The sequence below is a fragment of the Dermochelys coriacea genome, chromosome 1 (genome assembly GCF_009764565.3).
Source record: "Dermochelys coriacea isolate rDerCor1 chromosome 1, rDerCor1.pri.v4, whole genome shotgun sequence".
Lineage (NCBI taxonomy): Eukaryota > Metazoa > Chordata > Testudines > Dermochelyidae > Dermochelys > Dermochelys coriacea.
The window spans coordinates 110,074,669-110,096,035 of NC_050068.2; the positions used below are offsets into that span (position 1 = coordinate 110,074,669).

The 21,367-nt window shown below is 43.5% G+C and overlaps 2 protein-coding genes across 5 annotated transcripts in view; one reads left to right on the plus strand and one right to left on the minus strand.

The window, feature by feature from the left end:
- LOC119857243 overlaps positions 1-9,309 on the plus strand; it is a 50,351-nt gene extending 41,042 nt beyond the window's left edge. The window contains exon 9 of the mRNA XM_038407297.2: positions 7,124-9,309. Within this exon, the coding sequence (XP_038263225.1) occupies positions 7,124-7,130 (7 nt within the window). The 3' untranslated portion in view covers positions 7,131-9,309. The remainder of the gene's footprint in view (positions 1-7,123) is intronic.
- The window catches only part of TUBGCP3 (tubulin gamma complex associated protein 3), a 138,162-nt gene that overhangs the window by 3,030 nt on the left and 113,765 nt on the right, over positions 1-21,367 (minus strand). For all 4 annotated transcript variants that reach the window (XM_038405722.2, XM_043501818.1, XM_038405808.2 and 1 more), the window contains 4 exons: positions 4,982-5,070; positions 4,695-4,826; positions 2,738-2,878; positions 1,664-1,780 (listed from right to left, as the gene is read on the minus strand). In XM_038405722.2, the coding sequence (XP_038261650.1) occupies positions 1,664-1,780; positions 2,738-2,878; positions 4,695-4,826; positions 4,982-5,070 (479 nt within the window). The remainder of the gene's footprint in view (positions 1-1,663; positions 1,781-2,737; positions 2,879-4,694; positions 4,827-4,981; positions 5,071-21,367) is intronic.

Genomic DNA, 21,367 nt, shown 5'->3' on the forward strand with positions numbered 1-21,367 from the left:
CGAAAGCAGACATCTGGCATGGAAATTTTCAGCCCAAAGGGTTAAAATTTCACAAAGTTATAAGCAACTAAAAACAGGGTCTTAGGAAGTGCCAGACAACCTATGTAGCATCAGTATTTTAGGTGGAGCTGGTATTATTTAATTTTACAAAACAATTTCATACATTAGAAATGCTAAATTTACAAGATTCACATTTTAAAAGCATTTAGTACAGAACCTTGTCAGTTGTGGCAGTTACTATCAGAAACCCAGCTTTGGAGACCTGGGTCAGAAACGATGAGCCAGATACCCACAAATTGGTATTGCAAAAGATGGAGGAGTGCTGTGCAAGGACACATTGAACAGGTTTATAAACAGCCAGAATGGCTAGTGTAGACACGATGCATCCTTGCAAGCAGTAATGGTGGAAATACTGGTGGCTTAGTGTTGCAAAAAAAACAACAAACTCCTTAATGTGTTTTATTGTCTAAGGCCTACATCAGTCCTGGTAACAACAATGCTGTATAAATGCAGAACATGGTTCACTTAGAAGAAACCTCTGCTGTCTCCCTAACTCATTGATCTATTTTTATTTAATAGGTCTACATTTAACATCTTGTATTTTGTCTAATGTACTAAACATGTGAGACATTATAAACAGCAAAACAGGAAGAGTACTGGCTCAAGTTTAGTTAGAAACATACATTAAAACATACATTATGAAGACTATATCACCGTAATCTTCAACATCTAACTTTATATTTTATTTACTGGCTTTTGAGTAGTTATAGCTAAAAAACACTGTCCTTATCCTACACAGTGCTCTTTGCAGGGGGTTTCAAAAAAGTACACAATGAGACATTTCAGATAAGCTTTGACAACTAGACACAACAGGGCAAGTTGAAACTGAAAATCCATCCTTGACAATCAATTTCCTGACCTTCGTAAATTGAAAGAAGTGTGACCCTAACGTTTTATGGTAGATTACAGTAACGTTAATTTCCTTAAAAAAAAATCCTGTGGAATGCTTTGCTTGAAATGTAGCTACGGGTTTCCACAGTGAATGGTGCATCTGGAATAAAATGCAACTAATTAAGAGTAAGCCTGAATAATTCTCTTTTCACAGCACGCGACTCTGCATGCTTTCACTTAGCTGCTCAGACACTACCCATTTCAACATCTCTAAAAGAAGAACAGAAAATGACTGTTTCTTTAAGAGAATTATTTGGGTAGTAATCATTTGCAAAGATTAGGAAGGTAAATGGAATGCAATTAAGATTATTTTTAAAAGAGCTAATAAGTCCATTATGAAACAAGTATGAGACTTAACAGAAGAGGCTATCATGGTCCATCATGTAAGAAAGTACTTGCTTTCAAAGCTCATACAGAACAGCTACTAGAAGTTCCCAAATATCATCCACCTACAAACTATCAATTTTCCTAAGGTTGATGTCTTCCATGGAGCCACTCTTGAATTAATTAAAACATATTTAAAAAGACAACACACTGTATTGAGGACTAGCTAAAATGAATTTTTAAAACAAAAAAATTCAGATCATGGACAGACGAACATTCATATTGAAATTGCAAGTAGTTTTGATTTTTAGAAATTCAGATGTATACAAAATTGGCAAATTTATTTTTTTGGTACAGATTAAACAATCCTTATAAATCTGAAGGTCACCTGATAGAAATGTGTAAGTATTCGTAGCTGTGAACACATTTTTGGTATAGATTCTTGAAACTCTCTAATCCTTTTGTTCTCTTCTTCCTCTTCGGATGTAGTTACTCCCCACTCACCCTACAGAACAAAGTGAGAGAGATGTTTAACCTCACATTTATAAAATATAGGTCCAGCAAACAACTGGACTAAACTGACATGTTCATACATCGAAATTCATCATAACAATCCACATATTCAGCTTCTTATATTGTGACTGTCATCCCCTTCACACTGGTTATGTAGCAAATATAACTAACTAGTTGCGTTAATGAATCTACAAAAGGTGACAAGTTATAACATGTACTGGCCAAGAATTATTATATATGATAGACAACGGTAAATGAGAATTCCGTAAGTTTGTGTGTGTTTAGGAATGAGCTGGTTTCATCACATATCCACTCTTCCAATTGAATGTATGTGTATGGTGGGAGGGAAAGGGATTTGACTTTTAGGTTTAGGCAAGACATTTTCCATGAGGGGTTCAGAGCTCTGAACCTACTCTCCACTCCTCAGTCTGAAACATCTCAAAAATGGCTGACTTTCAAGACCTGCTGCAAGACCTTCTATTTAACTTTCTATGGAGTGTGTGGAAGCTGCTGATATATTCTCTCTCTGACTATATTTTTAACTTTTGGCAAAGGTACCTAACAACCTTGGATGTTTGTTATGTCTTAAAAAACATCCACTTTAAATTAAAAAAAACATTGTTCTTCCATCTGTTTCAAATAATTGCCACCCATAATTAAGGCTAAGATTATGTCAGATAGGTCACTGAAGACACTGAATCCATGACTCCCAGAGACCTCCATGACATTTTCCACTTCAGCCCCAGGATGGCCAGGGCCCCCCCACAGTTCCTAGCCCTTCCTCCCCCTTTTGTCAGTTATTTTAAAGAAAAAAAGTCAGGGACAGATCACAGGCTTCTGTGTATTTTTGTTTATTACCTGTGACCTGTCCGTGATTTTTACTAAAAATAAACTGTGATGAAAATCTTAGCCTTACCCATAATACATTGCACCGGCAGCCTTACTGTACCTCAAGTTCACGCTGCTTCTTTTTCTCTTCAAACTGCAACCTCAGCTGCAGCTCCTCCAAAGCAGCTCTGTACATTACATCTTGAGCACTCTGAAGCTCAATGATTTGATCAAAAATGGCTCGAAGCTGGTTAAGAAGCGTCTGTGAGAAGATTCAGAAAGAGCGTAAAAAGGAAGAAAATTCTGGATATAAAGAGGATTTTAAAACTACTGTTAATTTGTTGAGATTCTAAAGAATTATTTAGCTGGAAATAAATTGGTAACCTATAGCACAACTGTGCAAAAAACCCTAATTCAGGAGAAACTTTAATACACTTCTTACTGGAACCAAAAAGGGCCAGTCCATATTGCAATAGCAACATGCTTCATCTCATGCTCTGTGCCTGCATATGCACCCTAAATGCAAGCCAAGTGACCCACTTTTCTATGTGAAGATTATCACAATGGTTAAGAACATTAAGGAGAAGAGTGGAGTAAAACAGATGGCCACTAGTCCACTTCTAGGGAGGGAAGAAAGAGAGAAAGAGAAAAAGAGAAAGAAAATTTTGCAGTTCCTCTTTGTTCTCCTAAAAGATTCTTTTTAAATTCTTATCAGTGGTACAGCTCTTAGTAGCTGTGTAAAACAACTGAATTTTTAACATGAAGGGCTTTGCTCTGGTATTGCCCTTTTCCAATTCAAAAGCAGCTTTTTTGGCTAAATGGCCCATCAAGGAAATAATTATTTGTATTACAGTAGTGCTTGGAGGCTCTCAGTATGTTATGTATTATACAGAACAATATGGTACCCACCCCAAAGTGTTTACAATATAATCAAGGCAAGATGCAGAGAGTGGGTGGATTACACTATTGAAATGAATATGAGAGAGGAGATGAGGGCAATGGTAATGAGAACAGGCATTTACATAGGTCAAAAAGATAATAAACATCTGATGTCTCTACTGGCTATCTATCTAGTAGTTATCTGTTGGCAGATTCCCATAAGCATCATGGAAGAACAAGTCTTGAGAAGGTATCTGAAGGAGAATAGGGTAGTGGTTTCACATTCTAATCTGCAGAGGGTATTCCTCACATAAAAGGAGGCACGGAGGAAGGTGTGAAGATTCTTGTGGGAGAAGTCGACAAACAGGCAACCAAGATAGGAATCAGCATTGGAGAAATGTGATAAGATACAGAGCATGTAAATATTTAGGGACTTAAAAGGTAAATGTTAGAAATAAAGCTGGTCAAAGCTTGTCAACATTTCAGAAAGTCAGAAAAAAATTTCAATAGAAAATTTACAATTTCCTCCCTTTTTTCCAACCAGGTCTAATCTGAAGCTTGTATTTGATGTGGGGGGAAGATGGTAGTGGAGGGACTCAAAGCTGTGTGCGTCATAAAACATGGTCAGAATGATGCTGGAGCAGGAGTTAGATGATACTCTATGGACACTATGTTCATTCTTGTCACTCAATCCTGTGATCAGTGACAAAGAAAGAGAGGGTGGGGGGGCCACAAAGAGTTCAATTTTGGCCCTGCAAAGTTTAAGTTGATGGCAAGACATCTTGGAGGAGTTAGACGGGCTGAGATACAGGACTAGACAGAGGCAGACAAATTAGGGGTAGGTGGTAGATTTGAGCCATCAGCCTAGAGTTGGTGAAAGCCATGTGAGCAGAGGAAGTCACTTAAAGAAAGGGGTAGCTAGAGAAAAGGATTCAGTGTAGGGATTCATAGTAGCAGCTGTGTTAGTCTGTATTTGCAAAAAGAAAAGGAGTACTTGTGGCACCTTAGAGACTAACAAATTTATTAGAGCATAAGCTTTCGTGAGCTACAGCTCACTTCATCGGATGCACCGAGTCCAATAAGGCTCTGATCCCGGGGGGAGGACTCTAGGTGCTACAGTAATATAAATTTTTTTATCTATCATTTAAGCATGAGCTGACATAACGAAGTTATGATTTTATACAAAGAAAAAGGCTTACCCTGGAGTCGCTATCCAACAAACAGCGAGAGATGATTGTGTCCAAGAAAACTTCATGAGCAGCAATGATGTGATCTAAGTCCTGTGCTTGTTGGACCTTGTTCCAGAGCTCATCCCATGAGCATTCAAGTACCTAGAAAAACAAGGATTCAGAGCTAAGCTGTTCCATATTTGATAGATTATATAGTTACTCTTCTACTCTAAATAGAAGACACATAAGTCACTTTGTTTATTAAATGTGACTATTCTTCCTTTTTAACAGTAACAAATTAGATGGATAAAGTGTACCTCAAATGTAATGTAATACTGCATTTGATGAATGAAATGGACCATTTCTGATGCCAGAACGTGGCACTGATGCAGCACCCCAGAAAGCTCTGTAAAAAACCCAGAGTTTATATATTAAAAACAGAGGACAGACACACACAAGCCAGTGTATTAATATTGATTTATCCAACATACTAAGTAAGCTATAGCAAGACAGTCATTGGTCTTCGTCACTAGCTTTAATACTAGCTAATAATACTTGAGTAAAGATCTCTCTAATGAATTTCTATGCAATGTAAGACAAACAAGGAACCAGATGTCTAATCATATAGTGTTTTATGGCTTTGCATTATGTAAAAGCCTTTTGCTTCTCAAATCCAAGAGAAAGAAAGAAATGCATTATACCAAATTCAATATTTAAATATGAAGATTTTACAAATCAGTGTCTTGAACAAACACTTACTATCCTTCAGGATTTTTTGTTTTGTTTTGTTTTTTTAAACACAATTCTTCTGCATACTGTACATGAAATATTTGCTCTCTCTCAGATATTTTGAGGCAAAAGAGAAGGATGGTCCAGTGATTAGTGCATTTGCCTGGAACTAATGAGCCATGAGTTCAACTCTCTGCTCTACCACAAATTTCCTGCATGACCTTATTAGATAGATCACTAAGTGTCTCACTGCCTCAGTTGTCCATCTGTAAAGTAGGGATAATAGCTCCTCTCTACCATGCCAAGTAGTTGTGAGAATAAAATACATAAAAGACTGAGATGCTCAGATACTTTTATAATCCCATTAGCGTAGTAAAGCAAATAGATTAAAGAAATAACATTTCATTAACTGCAAGGTGATCTTGCCACCCAAGAAAAATATGAAACTTTGAAATAGGTTAAGGACAAATTAAAACTGTGGTGGTGGATTGTTGTTTTGGTTTTTTTAAACATTTTGTGATCTTATAAAACCATCGAAAGATTTGAGGGTCTACCAATGAGTACCACCTCTGGTTCTTCACTCAATTTCTTTGTTCATAAGCCATTCCTAGCACATTACCTTACATTGACGCATGTGAGGAGTCAAATAAAAAATAAATCTCTAGTTTCATAAGAAATGGCTGCGTCTGCTACTTTGTTTTTTAATACATATTGTATCAATTTGTTGCTCTCCCTGTGACCAAAGTATGTGGGAGCACAAAGAGATAGGACAAATAAAGGTATATTCGGTTTCTTTGTTTGTGTAACTTGTTTTAGGCTGAAAATAGGCATTATGCTGGGAGCCAGTGTCGGAGTTCCAGCACAGACTGTGTGTGACAACAGGCATGTCATTTACCTTCTCCAACCACGAGGTTCTCCATCTGTAAACTGGGGATACTGATATTTACCCATATCATAGGGAATAGGAGCCGAAAGGCATAGCTAAGTGTTAATCACTCACTATGTTAGAGCAAAAAGAAAAGGAGTACTTGTGGCACCTTAGAGACTAACAAATTTATTTGAGCACAAGCTTTCGTGAGCTACAGCTCACTTCGTCGGATGCATTTGGTGGAAAATACAGAGGGGAGATTTATATACACACACAGAGAACATGAAACAATGGGTTTTATCATACACACTGTAAGGAGAGTGATCACTTAAGATGAGCCATCACCAGCAGCGGGGGGGGGGGGGGGGGGGGGGAGGAAAACCTTTCATGGTGACAAGCAAGGTAGGCTATTTCCAGCAGTTAACAAGAACATCTGAGGAACAGTGGGGGGTGGGGTGGGGTGGGGTGAGAAATACCATGGGGAAATAGTTTTACTTTGTGTAATGACTCATCCATTCCCAGTCTCTATTCAAGCCTAAATTAATTGTATTCAGTTTGCAAATTAATTCCAATTCAGCAGTCTCTTGTTGGAGTCTGTTTTTGAAGTTTTTTTTGTTGAAGGATAGCCACCCTCAGGTCTGTAATCGAGTGACCGGAGAAATTGAAGTGTTCTAAGACTGGTTTTTGAATGTTATAATTCTTGACGTCTGATTTGTGTCCATTTATTCTTTTACGTAGAGACTATCCAGTTTGACCAATGTACATGGCAGAGGGGCATTGCTGGCACATGATGGCATATATCACATGCTATGTTAGAGCAAATTATTAACGTCTTCCCTCTAATTATTTCTTCCCTCTGCAGCTTATGAAGCTCTTAATCTCCTTTCTCTTGGATGAGGATCTGGCTATAGATGTTGATGCATTGTGAATCTCCCAGACTGGATTATAATACATTGCATCTAAAGCTGAAGATGGACAACACAACACCACATCTTTACATCAGGACTAATCGTTGGGAAAATATATACCGCGCTCTCCACTGGCTTTCAGTTTGCTTCTGGTGCCAGTTTAAGGTTTTACCCTCTTAATCTTCAAGGGCCACAATGGGTCAGGACCAGGCTACATTAAAGAATGACTCTCCAACCATTACCCTCCAAGACAGCTGCACTCTTCTGGGACAATGCATCTAACAAAGCCTAGCCCAAAGTTTGAGAGAACTGAAAATAAGGCACTCTCAGTGAAGGGTACCCAACTATGGAACAACCTACCAAGCAAGTTAAGACTATACCAAAGCCTTTTTTAGAGAGTATGTTACAAAACCCACCTCTTTGCTGCATTCTACCTGCCATAAGTGAAGACAAGGAATTACTTACACTTACAAAAGTAAAATAATCCCAAAAATCAAAAGACATGGTGAAGAAAGCTTTTGCAAATCAGGTAGAGACAAAGCAGAACACACTAGGATGCCATTCAGGGCCGGATTAACCTTTTGTGGGTCCAGCGCCAAACATATTTGTGGGCCCCCATGGGGGAAATGGAGCATGGTGCAGGGGGGTCGGTCCCCAGAGCAAGGGGCCAGCCTGGGGCAATGGGTCACGGCATGACAGGGGTGGCCCTGCTCCACCCAGCCCAGTGTGAGGGCACTATTTACAAACTGGCAGTTGCCAGATGCACAATGACCCGCCCGGCTCTGTGCTGCCAGCATGCCCCTTCCCCTCGGGGGTGGGCCCATGCCGTGCCACACAGCTTCCCTGCCCAACACCAGAACATGCCCCCCCACCCCCGATTCCCTATGGCCAGAGCCCCCACCAGATCCTGCCACAAATGCATAGCGCCCTGCACACCACCATAACTGCCCAGCACCCCATACAGAACCCCCACTCCCTAGTGCCCCAACACACAGAGATCTTCCCTGCCCCCTCACAGCCATGCACCCACCCTCAGGCCCTCCAGAGACCCACTCCCCTACCTCTTTGCCCCACTCACCAGCCCTGCTGGGATGTGACTGTGTCTGCTGGGCTGAGCCACTAACGCAGCCAGGGTTGGTCCCGGGGTAGGGAATCACTCCGGTCCCTTGCGAGTGGCGAGATCAGCTAGACCAGGGCCTGCCCCGCCCGGGCTCCCTCAGGACCAACTTGCCTGGAGGAGCCCAGCCAAGCCCCTCCCCCCCACTCCACTGTTCCCCCCCCCCCAATTGACCGAGACTGGCCAGTCTTCTGCACCAGTCCCAGGTGGCTCAGCTCCAAGGAGACAGGTGGTGGGAAGCAGAGACTGCCTGGAGGCAGTCCGGAGGGGCACTAGGCTCCAGCCAGGAGGCAGAGAGAAGCTGGCAGGTGGGGCCAGAGGGTGGAGAGGAGCCCTCGGCCAGCCGGCGGGCAGGCCAACAGGAGCAAATGGTTGAGGGGGAGCCAGTGGGCTGTCAGGGTATGAAGGCGCAGTGCAAGCAGAGCAGGCCAGGGCCCCTTCTGAGCATGGGCCTGGCTCCATGGAGCCACTGGCGCCATTTATGGACAGTGTTGTGTGACTATATTGCTGAGTAAAAACAACCAGGGGTACTTGTGGCACCTTAAAGACTAAAATTTATTTGGGCATTTTATATTGCTGAGTGTAGCACTTAGACACCAAAAGTGATACTATTCTAGAAATACATAAAGGGCAGCCAACGGCAGAGGTCAGACTAAAACTCCGGTATATTTGGCTCTCAACCGTGTGCACACTTTTTTAAGCTACAGTTTCACTCCTTTAGGGCCTTCTGGGTCTTTTCCCAAATCTTCTGAGAATTGTTAAACAGATCACTAAACACCAGCACTGTACAAGACAAAATGAAGGTGATCCTTGTCCTGAGGGACTTGCAACCCAAGAGAAACAAGACAGACAGGGAATCCTGGGATGGCCAAAGGAAAAGGATTCGACAGACTCAACATATTTGTTGGTTTAGATCAGGGGTTGGCAACCTATGGCACGTATGCCAAAGATGGCACACAAGCCCATTTTTAATGGCACGCTGCTGCCTGCCGCAGCGTGCCATTAAAAATCCGGCCCGGCCCAGCCCGCTCTTCTCCGCTCCCTGCCCCATCCTGCAGGGGCAGAAGCTTGGTCCTGCCGGCTCTCCTGCCTCTTCCCACAGTGTGCTGAGTTCCTGCCCCTCCTCCTCTTCGTCCCTCCCTGCCAGCCCTTGCGAGGGAGGGGTTGGGGAGGAGTGGAGTCAGCGTGCTCTCTGCTCCCGACAAGACAGACAGAGAAGAAGCAAGGGCAGGGCCTTGGGGAAGCGGGGCATATCCCCTCCAGCCCCCTGCTGTGAGCACCCCATGACCCCAGCCCACACCCCCAGCCCTCTGCCCTGACCCCCCCCCACACACACCCAGTCCTATGCCCTGAGCCCTGCAGCCCCGCACATGCCCAGGGCCCCTGCCCTGAGCCCTGTACCCTCCTCACACACACCCAGCCCTCTGCTTGTCTCCTTCACCCCCCGCCCCCGCAAGACCCCAGCCCCGACTCTGGCAGCCCCACACATACCCAGATCCCCATGCCCTGACACCTGCACCCCCCTCACATGCCCCCAGCCCTCTGCCCTGACTCTTGCACCCCCCCCACATCCCCAGCCCCCCCACACCACATGCATCCCCCACATCTCCGCCCTGAGGACCAAACGGGAGCCCTGCATCTCCCCCCCCACATTCCCACCTGCACCCCTCCCACCAAATGGGAGCTGCCCAGGTAAGCGCTCCACACCCAAAATTCCTGCCCCAACCCTGAGCCCCCTCCCTCATTCTAGCTCCTGGCCAGACCCTACACCCCAACCCCCAGGCTGCTCCTTCACCCCCAGCCCTGTGCTGAGTGCACTCCCACCCTCAGCTCAGTGCAAAGAGAGAGGAAGAGAATGGCCAGAACCAGGGAGAAGGTAGGTACCCACTGTATGCGGGCAGGGCCGTGACCCCAGACTGGCAGTGGGCTGAGGGGGTCTGGCAACTGGGACCCCGGCTGGCAGGAGCTGGCGGATGGAACCCCTAAGCGGCAGCAGGCTGAGCCGCTCAGCCCACTGCCGGTCTGGGGTCCTGGCCGCAGGCCCCGCTCAGCCTGCGGCCAGTCTGGGGTCCCGGCCCTGCCTGCATACAGTGGGTACCTACCTTCTCCCTGGTTCTGGCCATTCTGAACAGAACACCAGACCAGCAGCGGGCTGGCAGTGTACGATCAACATTTTAATTTAATTTTAAATAAAGCTTCTTAAACATTTTGAAAACCTTGTTGATTTTACAATACAACAATAGTTTAGTTATGTAATATATAGACTTAGAGAGAGGGAGACCTTCTAAAAAACATTAAAATGTATTACCAGCACACAAAACCTTAAATTAAAGTGAATAAATGAACACTCGGCACACCACTTCTGAAAGGTTGCCGATCCCTGGTTTAGATTAAGCCAATATGTTTCACAGCACCTTAAGTGATCAAAGTTACTGAAGACTTAACAGGAAAAAAAAATAGCATCTACTGTGTCAGAACATCCTATACATTGTAACTCACAGACTTAGAAAAGATGTCTTTTAGAAAATCCTAATATACATGAGGAAATAAATACATAAATAAATAAAATCTTCAAAAACTAGTGAATCAATTCCCTCCAAACAGGACTTGCTCCAAAACTGAGTTCATTCAAACAGCCAACATTAAAACAAAACAAAACAAACCTGAGAAAAAGACTTGTCCTATTCTCCTGCCTTCCACTCCAAACATGGAATCTTCCTGAAAAGTTACCTTGGCACAAGGCCCAGGACCATCAATATTCAGTCATGTACCAGCAACAGCTAGTCCTCATGATGGAGCCTAAAAATCATTAATTAAAAGAGGAGGTTCCAGCTCTCTAGTGAGATTCAACATATGCTTCTAGAGTTGATAAACAGAATCAAAGAAATGTAGGGTGGAAGTAATTCTGAGAAGTCATATAGTTCAGCTCCCTGCACTGAGGAAGGACCAAGTATGCCCAGACCATCCCTGGCAGATATCTGTCCAACCTGTTCCCAGAAACCTCCAATGATATGGATTCCACAACCTCCCCTGAAAGCCTATTTCAGTTCTTAACTATCCTCATAATTAGAAATGTTTACCTATCTAACCTAAATCTCTCTGTTTGCAGATTACGCTTCTTATTTCTTCATTGGAGATGAAGAACTGAACACCAACCTCTTTATAAAGCCCTTAACACATTTGAAGATTAGCAGGTCCCCACTCAATCGTCTTCTTTCAAAACAAGACACACTCAGTTGTTTAGCCTTTCAACAAAGGTTAGGTTTTCTAAGCCTTTTTATCATTTTTGTTGCTCTCCTCTGGACTCTCTCTCCAATTTATCCACATCTTTCCTAAAGTGTGACACCGAAAACTGGACACAGTACGTCAGCTGAGGCCTTGCCACTGCTGAGTAGAGTGGGACAATTACCTCCCCTAAGGGCATGTCTACACTTACCTCCGGAGCGATCGATCCAGCGGGGGTCGATTTATCATGTCTAGTGAAGACGTGATAAATCAACCGCTGAGTGCTCTCCCATCGACTCCGGTACTCCACCGGAGTAAGAAGTGTAGGCGGAGTTGACGGGGGAGCGTCAGCAGTCGACCTACCACAGTGACGACACTGCGGTACGTAGATCTAAGTACGTCAACTTCAGCTACGTGAATAATGTACCTGAAGTTGCGTAACTTAGATTGATCCTCCCCCCAATGTAGACCAGGCCTTACATACGACTCTCCTTTTAATATACCCCAGAATTATTAGACCTTTTTTTTTTTTCCCCCACAACTGCAACACATTGTTGGCTCATATTTAATTTGTCATCCATTGTAACCCCCAGATCCCTTTCAGCAGTACTACTGCCTAATCAGTTATTTCCCATTTTGTATTTGTGCATTTGATTTTTCCCTCCTACTGTATTTATTGAGTATCACCTCATTGAGTTAAGCCTAATTCTTCTATTTGCCGAGGTCATTTTGAAATCTAACTTGTCCTCCAAATGCCAGCACCCCCACCAAACTTGGAGTCATCCGCAAACTTTATAAGCGTACTCTCCATTCCATTATCCAAATTGTTGCTAAAAGTGTTGGGGGAAAAAACTGGACCTAGGACAGACCCTTGAGTCAGCCCACTAGATACATCCTCCAAGTCTGACAGCAAACCACTGATAACTACTCAGAGTATGGTCTTTCAACCCACTACACATCCACCCTATAGTAACTTCATCTAGACCATATTTCCCTAATTTCTGTATGAGGCTGGCAAGGCTTACTAAAAATTAAGGTCTCTCAAATCAAAAGCTTCCCTCCTCCCCCTCCACTAGGCCAGTAACCCTGTCAAAGAAGAAAATTAGGTTGGTCTGGCATAATTTGTTCTTGACAAATCCATGTTGGCTATTACTTATTACCCTATTATTCTTTAGGTACTTACAAAATGATAGTTTAATAATTTGTTCCACATCTTGCCGGGTGTCAAAGTCAGGCTGATTGGTCTAGAATTTCCAAGGTCCTCTTTGTTATCAATTTTCAAGATAGTTACTATATTTATCTTCTCCATTCCGCTCATGAGTTCTCAAAAGATAAATCGCTAACGGTTCCAAGATTGCTTCAGCTAGTTGCTTAAATACCCTAACTTGAATTTCATCAGACCCTGCCAACTTAATTACATCTAACCTATCTAAATATTCTTTAACCTGTTCTTTCTCTATTTTAACTTGTGTTCCTTCCTCCTTGTTGTTAATATGAATTGTGTTAAGTATATGGTCAAAATTAACCTTTTTAAGCAAACACTAAAGCAAAATATGCATTGACTACCTCAGCCTTTTTGAAGTCATCTGTTATTAGTTCTCCTTCCCCACCAAGCAGGAAGGGTCTACACATTCTCTCCTCTCTCTCTTGCTCCTAGTATATGTATAAAGCCTTTTCTTATTGCTTTGGATATCTTTTGTTCGGTGTAACTCATTTTTTGCCTTAGCCTTTCTGTTTCTGTCCCTACATGCTTCTATTATTCTTTGGTATTCATGCTTAGCAAGTTGACCATGTTTCTACTTTTGTAGGATTCCTTTTGATTTTCAGGTCATTAAAGAAATCCTGATGGAGCCATATTGGCTTCTTTCTTCCTATCTTTCCTTCACATCAGGATAGTAGGCTACTGTGCCTTTAATATTGTCTCTGAGAAACTGCCAGCTCTCCCGAACTCCTTTATACCTTAGATTTTCTTCTTACAGGACCTTACCTACCAGCTCTCCGAGTTTGTTAAAGCCTGCTTTTTGAATTCCATTGTGCTTATAATGCTGCTCTCACTCTTTCCTTAGAATCATAAAATCTATCATTTCATGATCACTTTAACCTAAATTGCTTCCACCTTCATATTCGCAACCAATTCCTCCCTGTTAGTCAGAATCAAGTCTAAAATGGCTGTCCTTTGGTTACTTCCTTAACTTTCTGAAGCAAGAAGTTGTCCCCAATACATTCCAAGAACTTTTTGGAGATTTTGTATTTTGCCATATTACTTTTCCAACAAATATCTGGGTAGTTCAAGTCCCACATAGGTACAAAGGTATGGGGACCTTAACATTTCAACATTTTGTTGAAGGATGTTGAAGGAAAGCTACATTATGTAAATTTTATAGGTTTCTATAATTAGTTATAATCTAATTCCCCTTTCTAAATCTTGTACAGTTGGACACCTGATAATAACGTAGCCTGCCTTTTCAGGTGTATGGTGCAGCTGTGTGTGTGGGGGAATATTAAAAAACCTCTAAAAATAAAGTTAAATTAATTTTTTTCTAAAAATTCTCTATTTATATTTGGTTCTTCTATATAAATGCCAGTGAATACTTTCTAAGTCCCTCATACCTTTGCCAGTAGTAAGTATGTGGCCAGCATACCAAAAAAAAGTTTTACATCGTAGCATACATACTTCCCTCTCTCATAGTATTATACAGCTTTGTTTACACCCAACTTTTATTACATACAAAGAAGCACCTATCTATTGTTCTAGGTAATCCTTCATATACTTTAGAACAATTAAAAAATCCAGACTCTTCTAATACTCTCACTTTGTCCAAAAATTAATATGTCTATAACCAAGCTGCTACAATATATAACCCATCTTTGTGATCTCCCGGTGTCTCAAAGTCAGAATACACACAGCCTTGGACCGGATGGGAGGTAGGAGGGGGAGAAGCAACTTGGAAAGCGGAACGGCCCTCAAGGAGAACACTCCACCAGATGTCTCCCTCACTCTTATACAAGTGGAGCTCCAACTCAGACACCTCCACTGCTCACAACAGTGACTGCAAGCCATGGGGAGAGAGGTGTTTGGTCACACAAGTACCAGTCCATTTAGGGCTAGATCAAAATCAATAACAAATTTTAGCCAATACCTAGTAGGTAGCCAGCATGGATCCAAAAAACACTGCTGTTGTGTGCTCCCAGAAAGATGTACACTATAAAAAGAGCACTGACAAATTCAAAATCAGCTTCAAACGTCTGAATAGATTCAGGATCTAGTCACACAGAGCACAATACAATGGTTTATTCTAGACATGACAAAGGTGTGACTAGTCCATTCATATCCGAAAAAAATGGCAGCTTCCTGGCTGTAAATAGATGAAATAAAGCTGTTCTGGCCACTGCTGATATGTGCTCTTTTAACAGCTGGAAGTCCAACCAGACTTCTAGATTGTTCACCTGCCCCCACAAATGAAAAGCAAAAACCAACCAACCAACCAGAGAGGGGCAGATACGGATTCCTGCCAGCTAGCTGTCCCAAACATCACTTTCATCTTCTCTGGATTGAGTATTATTTTATACACACACACACACACACACACACACACACACACACACCCTGCAGAGAAAGCAGAAACAGTACTATGCCAAAGCAGCAATGAACTAAAAATCAGACTTCTAAAGACTAACAAGTACCATATTCTGTAAAATTAGACAAGAAAACTAGACTATATATTTGGCTCTGTAGATGAGAAACACACACAGCTAAAACCCATTTGTAATTCTCTACTGCCCTCTAAAGGCTGTTTCAAGATTTTCAACTTTGTAGTTTGGATGATTAAAAACAGGTGTATTACGTATATCTTTGGACTAGACATTGTTAAAATAGCCACAAAAGGTTGATATTAATTTGAATAAGACAAAAGAGGAGTTTTTTTTTAATACTATAGATTTTTTTCATAACACATGCAGTGAAGCAGTCGTAGCTCAGAGTAAGGCTGTGGCCAGAACTCAATCTTTGGCATGAACTAGAATCCCCAAGTATTCCAGCACACAAAAACGTAAAACATAACCCAATAATTCCCTCAAAGCATAAATGATTAAGGTAAGTTTTCCATGTAATACATAGTTTTGCTGTTATTTAACACAAACAAGTGCTTTAGTGTTACTTCCAGTTTTGCATGCTGTAAGGGTTCCCTCCCCACTCTGAACTCTAAGGTACAGATGTGGGGACCCGCATGAAAGACCCCCTAAGCTTATTTTTACCAGCTTAGGCTAAAAACTTTCCCAAGACACAAATTTCATCTTGTCCTTGAACAGTATGCTGCCACCACCAAGTGATTTAGACAGAACAGGGAAAGGACCACCTGGAGTTCCTATTTCCCCAAAATATCTCCCCAAGCCCTTACACTCCCTTTCCTGGGGAGGCTTGAGAATAAACAAGTTGAGCACAAATCAGCCTTGGATTTTTAAGACCCAAAAAACCCAATCAGATTCTTAAAAAACAGAACTTCATTAGAAGAACAAAAAAAGATGAGAACAACTCTAAGATCAGAATGGAACATAATCTTATAGGCAGTCAGATTCAAAACAGAGAATCCCTCTAGGCAAAACCTTAAGTTACAAAAAGACACAACAGGAATATACATTTCCTCCAGCACAGCAAATTTCACAAGCCAAAACAAAGAAAACCTAACGCATTTTCTAGTTAGATTACTTACTAACTGTACAGGAGCTGGAGGGCTTGCATCCTTTATCTGTTCCTGGCAAAGGTATCACACAGACAAAAGCATTCCCGCCCCCCGCTCCAGATTTGAAAGTATCTTGATCCCTCATTGGTCATTTTGGGTCAGATGCCAGCCAGATTACCCGAGTTTCTTAACCCTTTACAGGTAAAAGGACTTTGCCTCTGGTCAGGAGGGATTTTATAGCACTGTATGCAGAAAGGTGGTTACCTTCCCTTTATTTTTATGACACGTGCATAACCCACAGGTCAAATTAAGAGGGAATATAAGTAGATATCAAGTTAGACCTACTTAAACTGATGTAGTCATTGAAGTAAGATGTGTTGAAACTGGCAATGTAATTTACAAACCAAAGAACTGGAAGAAGTCACGAGTGAAAGTAGGTGGCTATCTACTTTAATATAACCCTTCTTGCATCCTCGTTTGTTGCCTTGCTTGCTACACTCCTCTTCCAGCCCCTCAGCACATACATTGCCACCAAATCAGACTTCACTTTACTGAAGGGAAAGGAGGCGATATGTAAAATAGGATGCAAATTAAAAACTAGTAATGAGCTACATCTGAAGTAAGTCTAAGGGGAGCTTCTGAGAGCCTAATTAGTGTAATGTACATATTTATGGAGGGTGGGAATTGGGGGGGGGGGAAGAACTAGAAGGTTTAAGATTCAACAGTTTCAGACTCTAAGACGCATGTCTCAATTTATTACACTGAGGCAGAGGAAGAGGAAAGCGAGAAGGTTACTCACCTTGCAGTAACTGAGATTCTTCGAGATGTATGTCCCTGTGGGTGTTCCACTCCAGGTGACGGTGCGTTCTGACGCCATTGATCGGAGATCTTTGGTAGCAGTGCCTGGTCGGGACGCACGCGCCCAGCTGTTCTCATGGAGTTAGTAGGGTCTATCTGTGCGTGCGCATCTCGCACCCCCTCGGTTCCTTCTCTACCGTAGAGTCATATGATTCGTACTTCAAAGTAGAGGGGAGCAAGGTGGATAGTGGAGCATCTTGAAAAACCTCAGTTACTGCAAGGTGAGTAACCTTCTCTTCTTCTTCTTCTTCTTCAAGTGCTGTCCCTGTGGGTGCTCCACTCCAGATGAATGTGAAGCAGTACCCACTATGGTTGCTGGGACTTTGGAGTTGCGTCACTGATACCGGAAGACAGTACCATATGGCCTACTATGGTGTCTGCTGTGGTGTCCTGTGTGATAGCGTCATGTTTGGCGAACGTGTGGTCTGATGCCCATGTGGCCATCTTGCATACATCAATAATAGGTAAGTTTTGCAGGAATGCAACGGATGTTGACATCGCTCTAGTAAAGTGTGTTCTGATGCCCTTGGGGGGGTTGAGCATTCTGGGTCTGGTAGCAGGACCTAATGCATTCAGATATCCATTTGGAGAGTCATTGCTTGGAAATAGCAGTACTCTTTGATCACTCAGTAGTGGACACAAATAGTCTAGGGGATTTATGGAATGCCTTAGTTCTGTCTAGATAAAAGGCAATTGCACATTTGACATCAAGAGTATGCAATGCCGCTTCTTGTGGGTTCTTATGAGGCTTGGGGTAGGATGCAGGTAAGTGCATTGGCTGAATGAGGTGGAAGGTGGACGCCACCTTGGGAAGGAATTTGGGGTGGGGGGGTCACATCGTAATCTTGTCTTTAAAGAAAATAGTGTATGGTAAGCCGTTAGTGTGCTTATTTCCATGACCCTTCTCACCAATGTTATGACGACCAAGAAAGCTACTTTCATGGACATGTGTAGTATGGAGGAGGCAGCCAGTTGTTCAAAGGGAGGTTTCATAAGATGCTGGAGAACTAGGTTCATATTCCAGGTAGCTGCAGGTAGGTGAATCTCAACGTAAAGGTTTTGAAGGCCCGTGAGGAAGCATTTTATGGTGGGGTGGGTGAAAACTGAAAACCTGTCCAGTGTGTCATGGAAGGTATTAACTGCTGCGAGGTGTACTCTGATAGAGCTGAGCAATATCTTTTTTCAGTTGTAAGAGGTAGACCAAGGTATCAGGGAAAGGCGTGGTCTGGGGTGGCAAGTTTCTGAGGGAGCACCATATGGAGAACTGTTTCCATTTTTGCAGGTAAGTCTTACAAGTGGATACTCGTCTACTGTGGAGGACGACGACTTGTTGGACCTGCTCCGAACAAGCTAGTTCGTGTGTTTGGAACCATGAAATCAGCTTCTGCAGTTGTGGACAGAGAATCCAACCATTGCCCTGTGAAAGCAGATCCAGACTCGAGAAGAATTCTTGGAGGGCAGATGGACATGTGCAGCAGGTAAGGATACTATGTCTGTCTGGGCCAGGCTGGGGCAATAAGTATGACCTTGGCCTTGTTCTCTTTGATCTTGCATAGGACTCTGTGTATCAGTGGGATTGGCGGAAAAGCGTACATAAGTGTCTTGTTCCAGAGAATGAGGAATGTGTCTCTGAGGGACGCGGTCCCAAGTCCCGCTCTGGAGTGGAATAGATTGCATTTGTGCTTTTGTGTTGTGGCAAACAGGTCTACCGACGGGGTTGCCCCAGTGGGAGAAGAGCTGTCATAGTATCGTGGGATGCAATTCCCATTTATGTTCTTGAGAGAAGTGTCTGCTGAGTGTGTCGGCGGTAGGGTTCTGACACCCAGGCAGGTAGGAAGCAGTAATCTCTATGTGATGTTGTATGCACCAATTCCATAGTTGGATGGCTTCTATGCATAGGGAGTGCGATCGTGTCCCCCCCGCATCTGTTTATGTAGAACTTGCATGCTATATTGTCTTTCAAGAGCTGAACAGATTTGTTCCTTATGATTGGGAGAAAGTGGAGGCAGGCATATCTGACTGCTCTGAGCTCTAGAAGATTTATGTGCAGACGCTTCTGACAGGGACCATCAGCCCTGTGTTGTGAGAGCTCCTAGGTGCACTCCCCAACCTATCAGAGAAATGTCTGTCATGATCATGAGCACAGGGAATTTTGATGGAAGGGGACACCCGTGCATGTGTTTCCCGTTTTTGTCCACCATTGTAGGGAGGCGAATACCTTTGCTGGAGGAGTTAGCATCATGTGGTGGCTGTGCCTGCTGGGTTTGTATATGGAGCTGAGCCAACCCTGAAGGCAACTCATATGTAGTCTGGCATATTTGACCACGAAGGTGGTGGTTGCCATGTGACCAACAAGCTGCAGGCATGTTCGTGCCTCTATTCTGCGGCAAACAGACAAGGAGTGTATAATGGCACAGAATCTGGCGTGTGGGAGTGAGGCTGTGGTCAAAATTGAGTCCAGATGAGCCCCGATGAACTCGATTTGCTGTGTGGGTATCAGGGTGGACTTTTGGAATTTTATTTGCAGGCCTAGACTGTGGAAGAGGGAGATGGTAAAATGGAGTGGCCTCTAATGTCTTATCATACGAACGGCCTTTGATAAGGCAGTCGTCCAGGTAGGGGAAAAGTATAATTCCGGGTCTGCATAGGTGGGCCGCTACTACTGCAAGAGTCTTGGAGAACACTCTCAGTGCTGTGGAGAGTCCGAACGGTAGCACTCTGTATTGGAATGGGTTGTGCCCTACTGTGAATCGCAGAAAGCGTGTGTGCGCTAGGTGAATAGATGTATGAAAATAGGCATCCTGTAAGTCGAAGGCTGTGAACCAATCCCCTTGTTCCAGCGCGTGTATTATTGTGCCTAATGTGACCATCTTGAATTTCTGTATGCGTACGAATTTGTTCAGTCTGTATAAGTCTAGTATATAGATTGCCATCCTCCGCCTTTCTTCTGGGTCAGAAAATAGTGAGTAAAACCCTTTTCCCCGATGCTGCACTGTTACAGGTTCCACTGCATCTACCTGTAGAAAATGAGTCACCTCTGCTCGAAGTAGGTGCTCGTGAGAGGGGTCCCTGAAGAGGGACGGGGAAGAGGGAAAGGTGGGTGGGCATGAAATGAGAGGGATGGAGTAGCCCAATTGTACTATTTCCAAGACCAGCGGTCCTCTGTGATCTGTTGCCAGACATGGTGGAAAAACTGGAGGCGGTGGCCAAATGGGCAAGTAAGCAGTGGTGCCAAGGGATGGTCGTGCAGACCCCTGACCAAGGCTTCAAAATTGTTTGTTTCCCGATGTGTGGAATGTAGTCGATTGTGCATGGTTTTGTCTGCGCCTGGGAGGTCTGTTGTGGTTCCTCGCACTATCATACGGTCTCGACTGGGGCCGGTGATATTGTTGTGCATGGGGCTTCTGATAAGGCTGATACCATTGCCTCCTGGGGAAGGAGGGGTATATCCCCAGCGTGTGCAGAATGGCCCTAGAGAGTCTTTCATGGTGTGAAGGACTTCATCATTTTTTTGGAAAAAAAGTTTATCCACATCAAAGGGAAGGTCCTACACTTTGCTCTGCAGATCTTTAGGGATGCCAGATGCAGACAGCCAGGAAGATCTGCACATCACTACCATGGTGGCAGTAGTGCGGGCTGCTGTGTCCATGTCCAGGGATGCTTGTAGCGCCATCCTAGACACCAGTTGACCTTCGATGAGGACTGATTTAAAATCCGCTCTTCTGTCCTCTGGGATATGGGAGGTAAAGTCAAATAACTTCTTGTAATTATCATAGTCGTAGCTTGCGAGGAGGGCGGAATAATTTGCAATTCTGAATTGCAGAGTGGAGGAGGTGTAAAATTGCAGCCCAGGCGGTCAAGTCGTTTGAGGTCCTTATCTTGCGGAGTGGGCCGGTATTGTGGCTACTTTGTTCTGTGGGTCGCTGCATCCACCACAAGAGAGTTGTGCTGTGGGTGGGAAAATAAGAAATCTACGTCCTTAGACAGTACATCATATTTCCGTTCAGCCCTTTTACATGTTGGTGGGATGGAGGCAGGGGTCTGCCATATCGTGTCAGTGGGTTCCAGGAGGGCCTCATTTATGGGTAGTGCAATCTTTGATGGCACAGAGGGTTGGAGGATTTTCAGGAGTCTGTGTTTTGTCTCCTGCACTTCCTCTAATGGAATGTCCTGGCTGATTGTCACCCGTTAAAAAGTTCCTGGAACTGCTTAAAACTGTCCACGTTCTGTGGTGGTGGTGGCGGCAGCATGAGAGCTTCATCTGCCGCTAACTGAGAGTTACGAGCAGATGATTCAGGGAAAGGTTCGTAGCCCATATC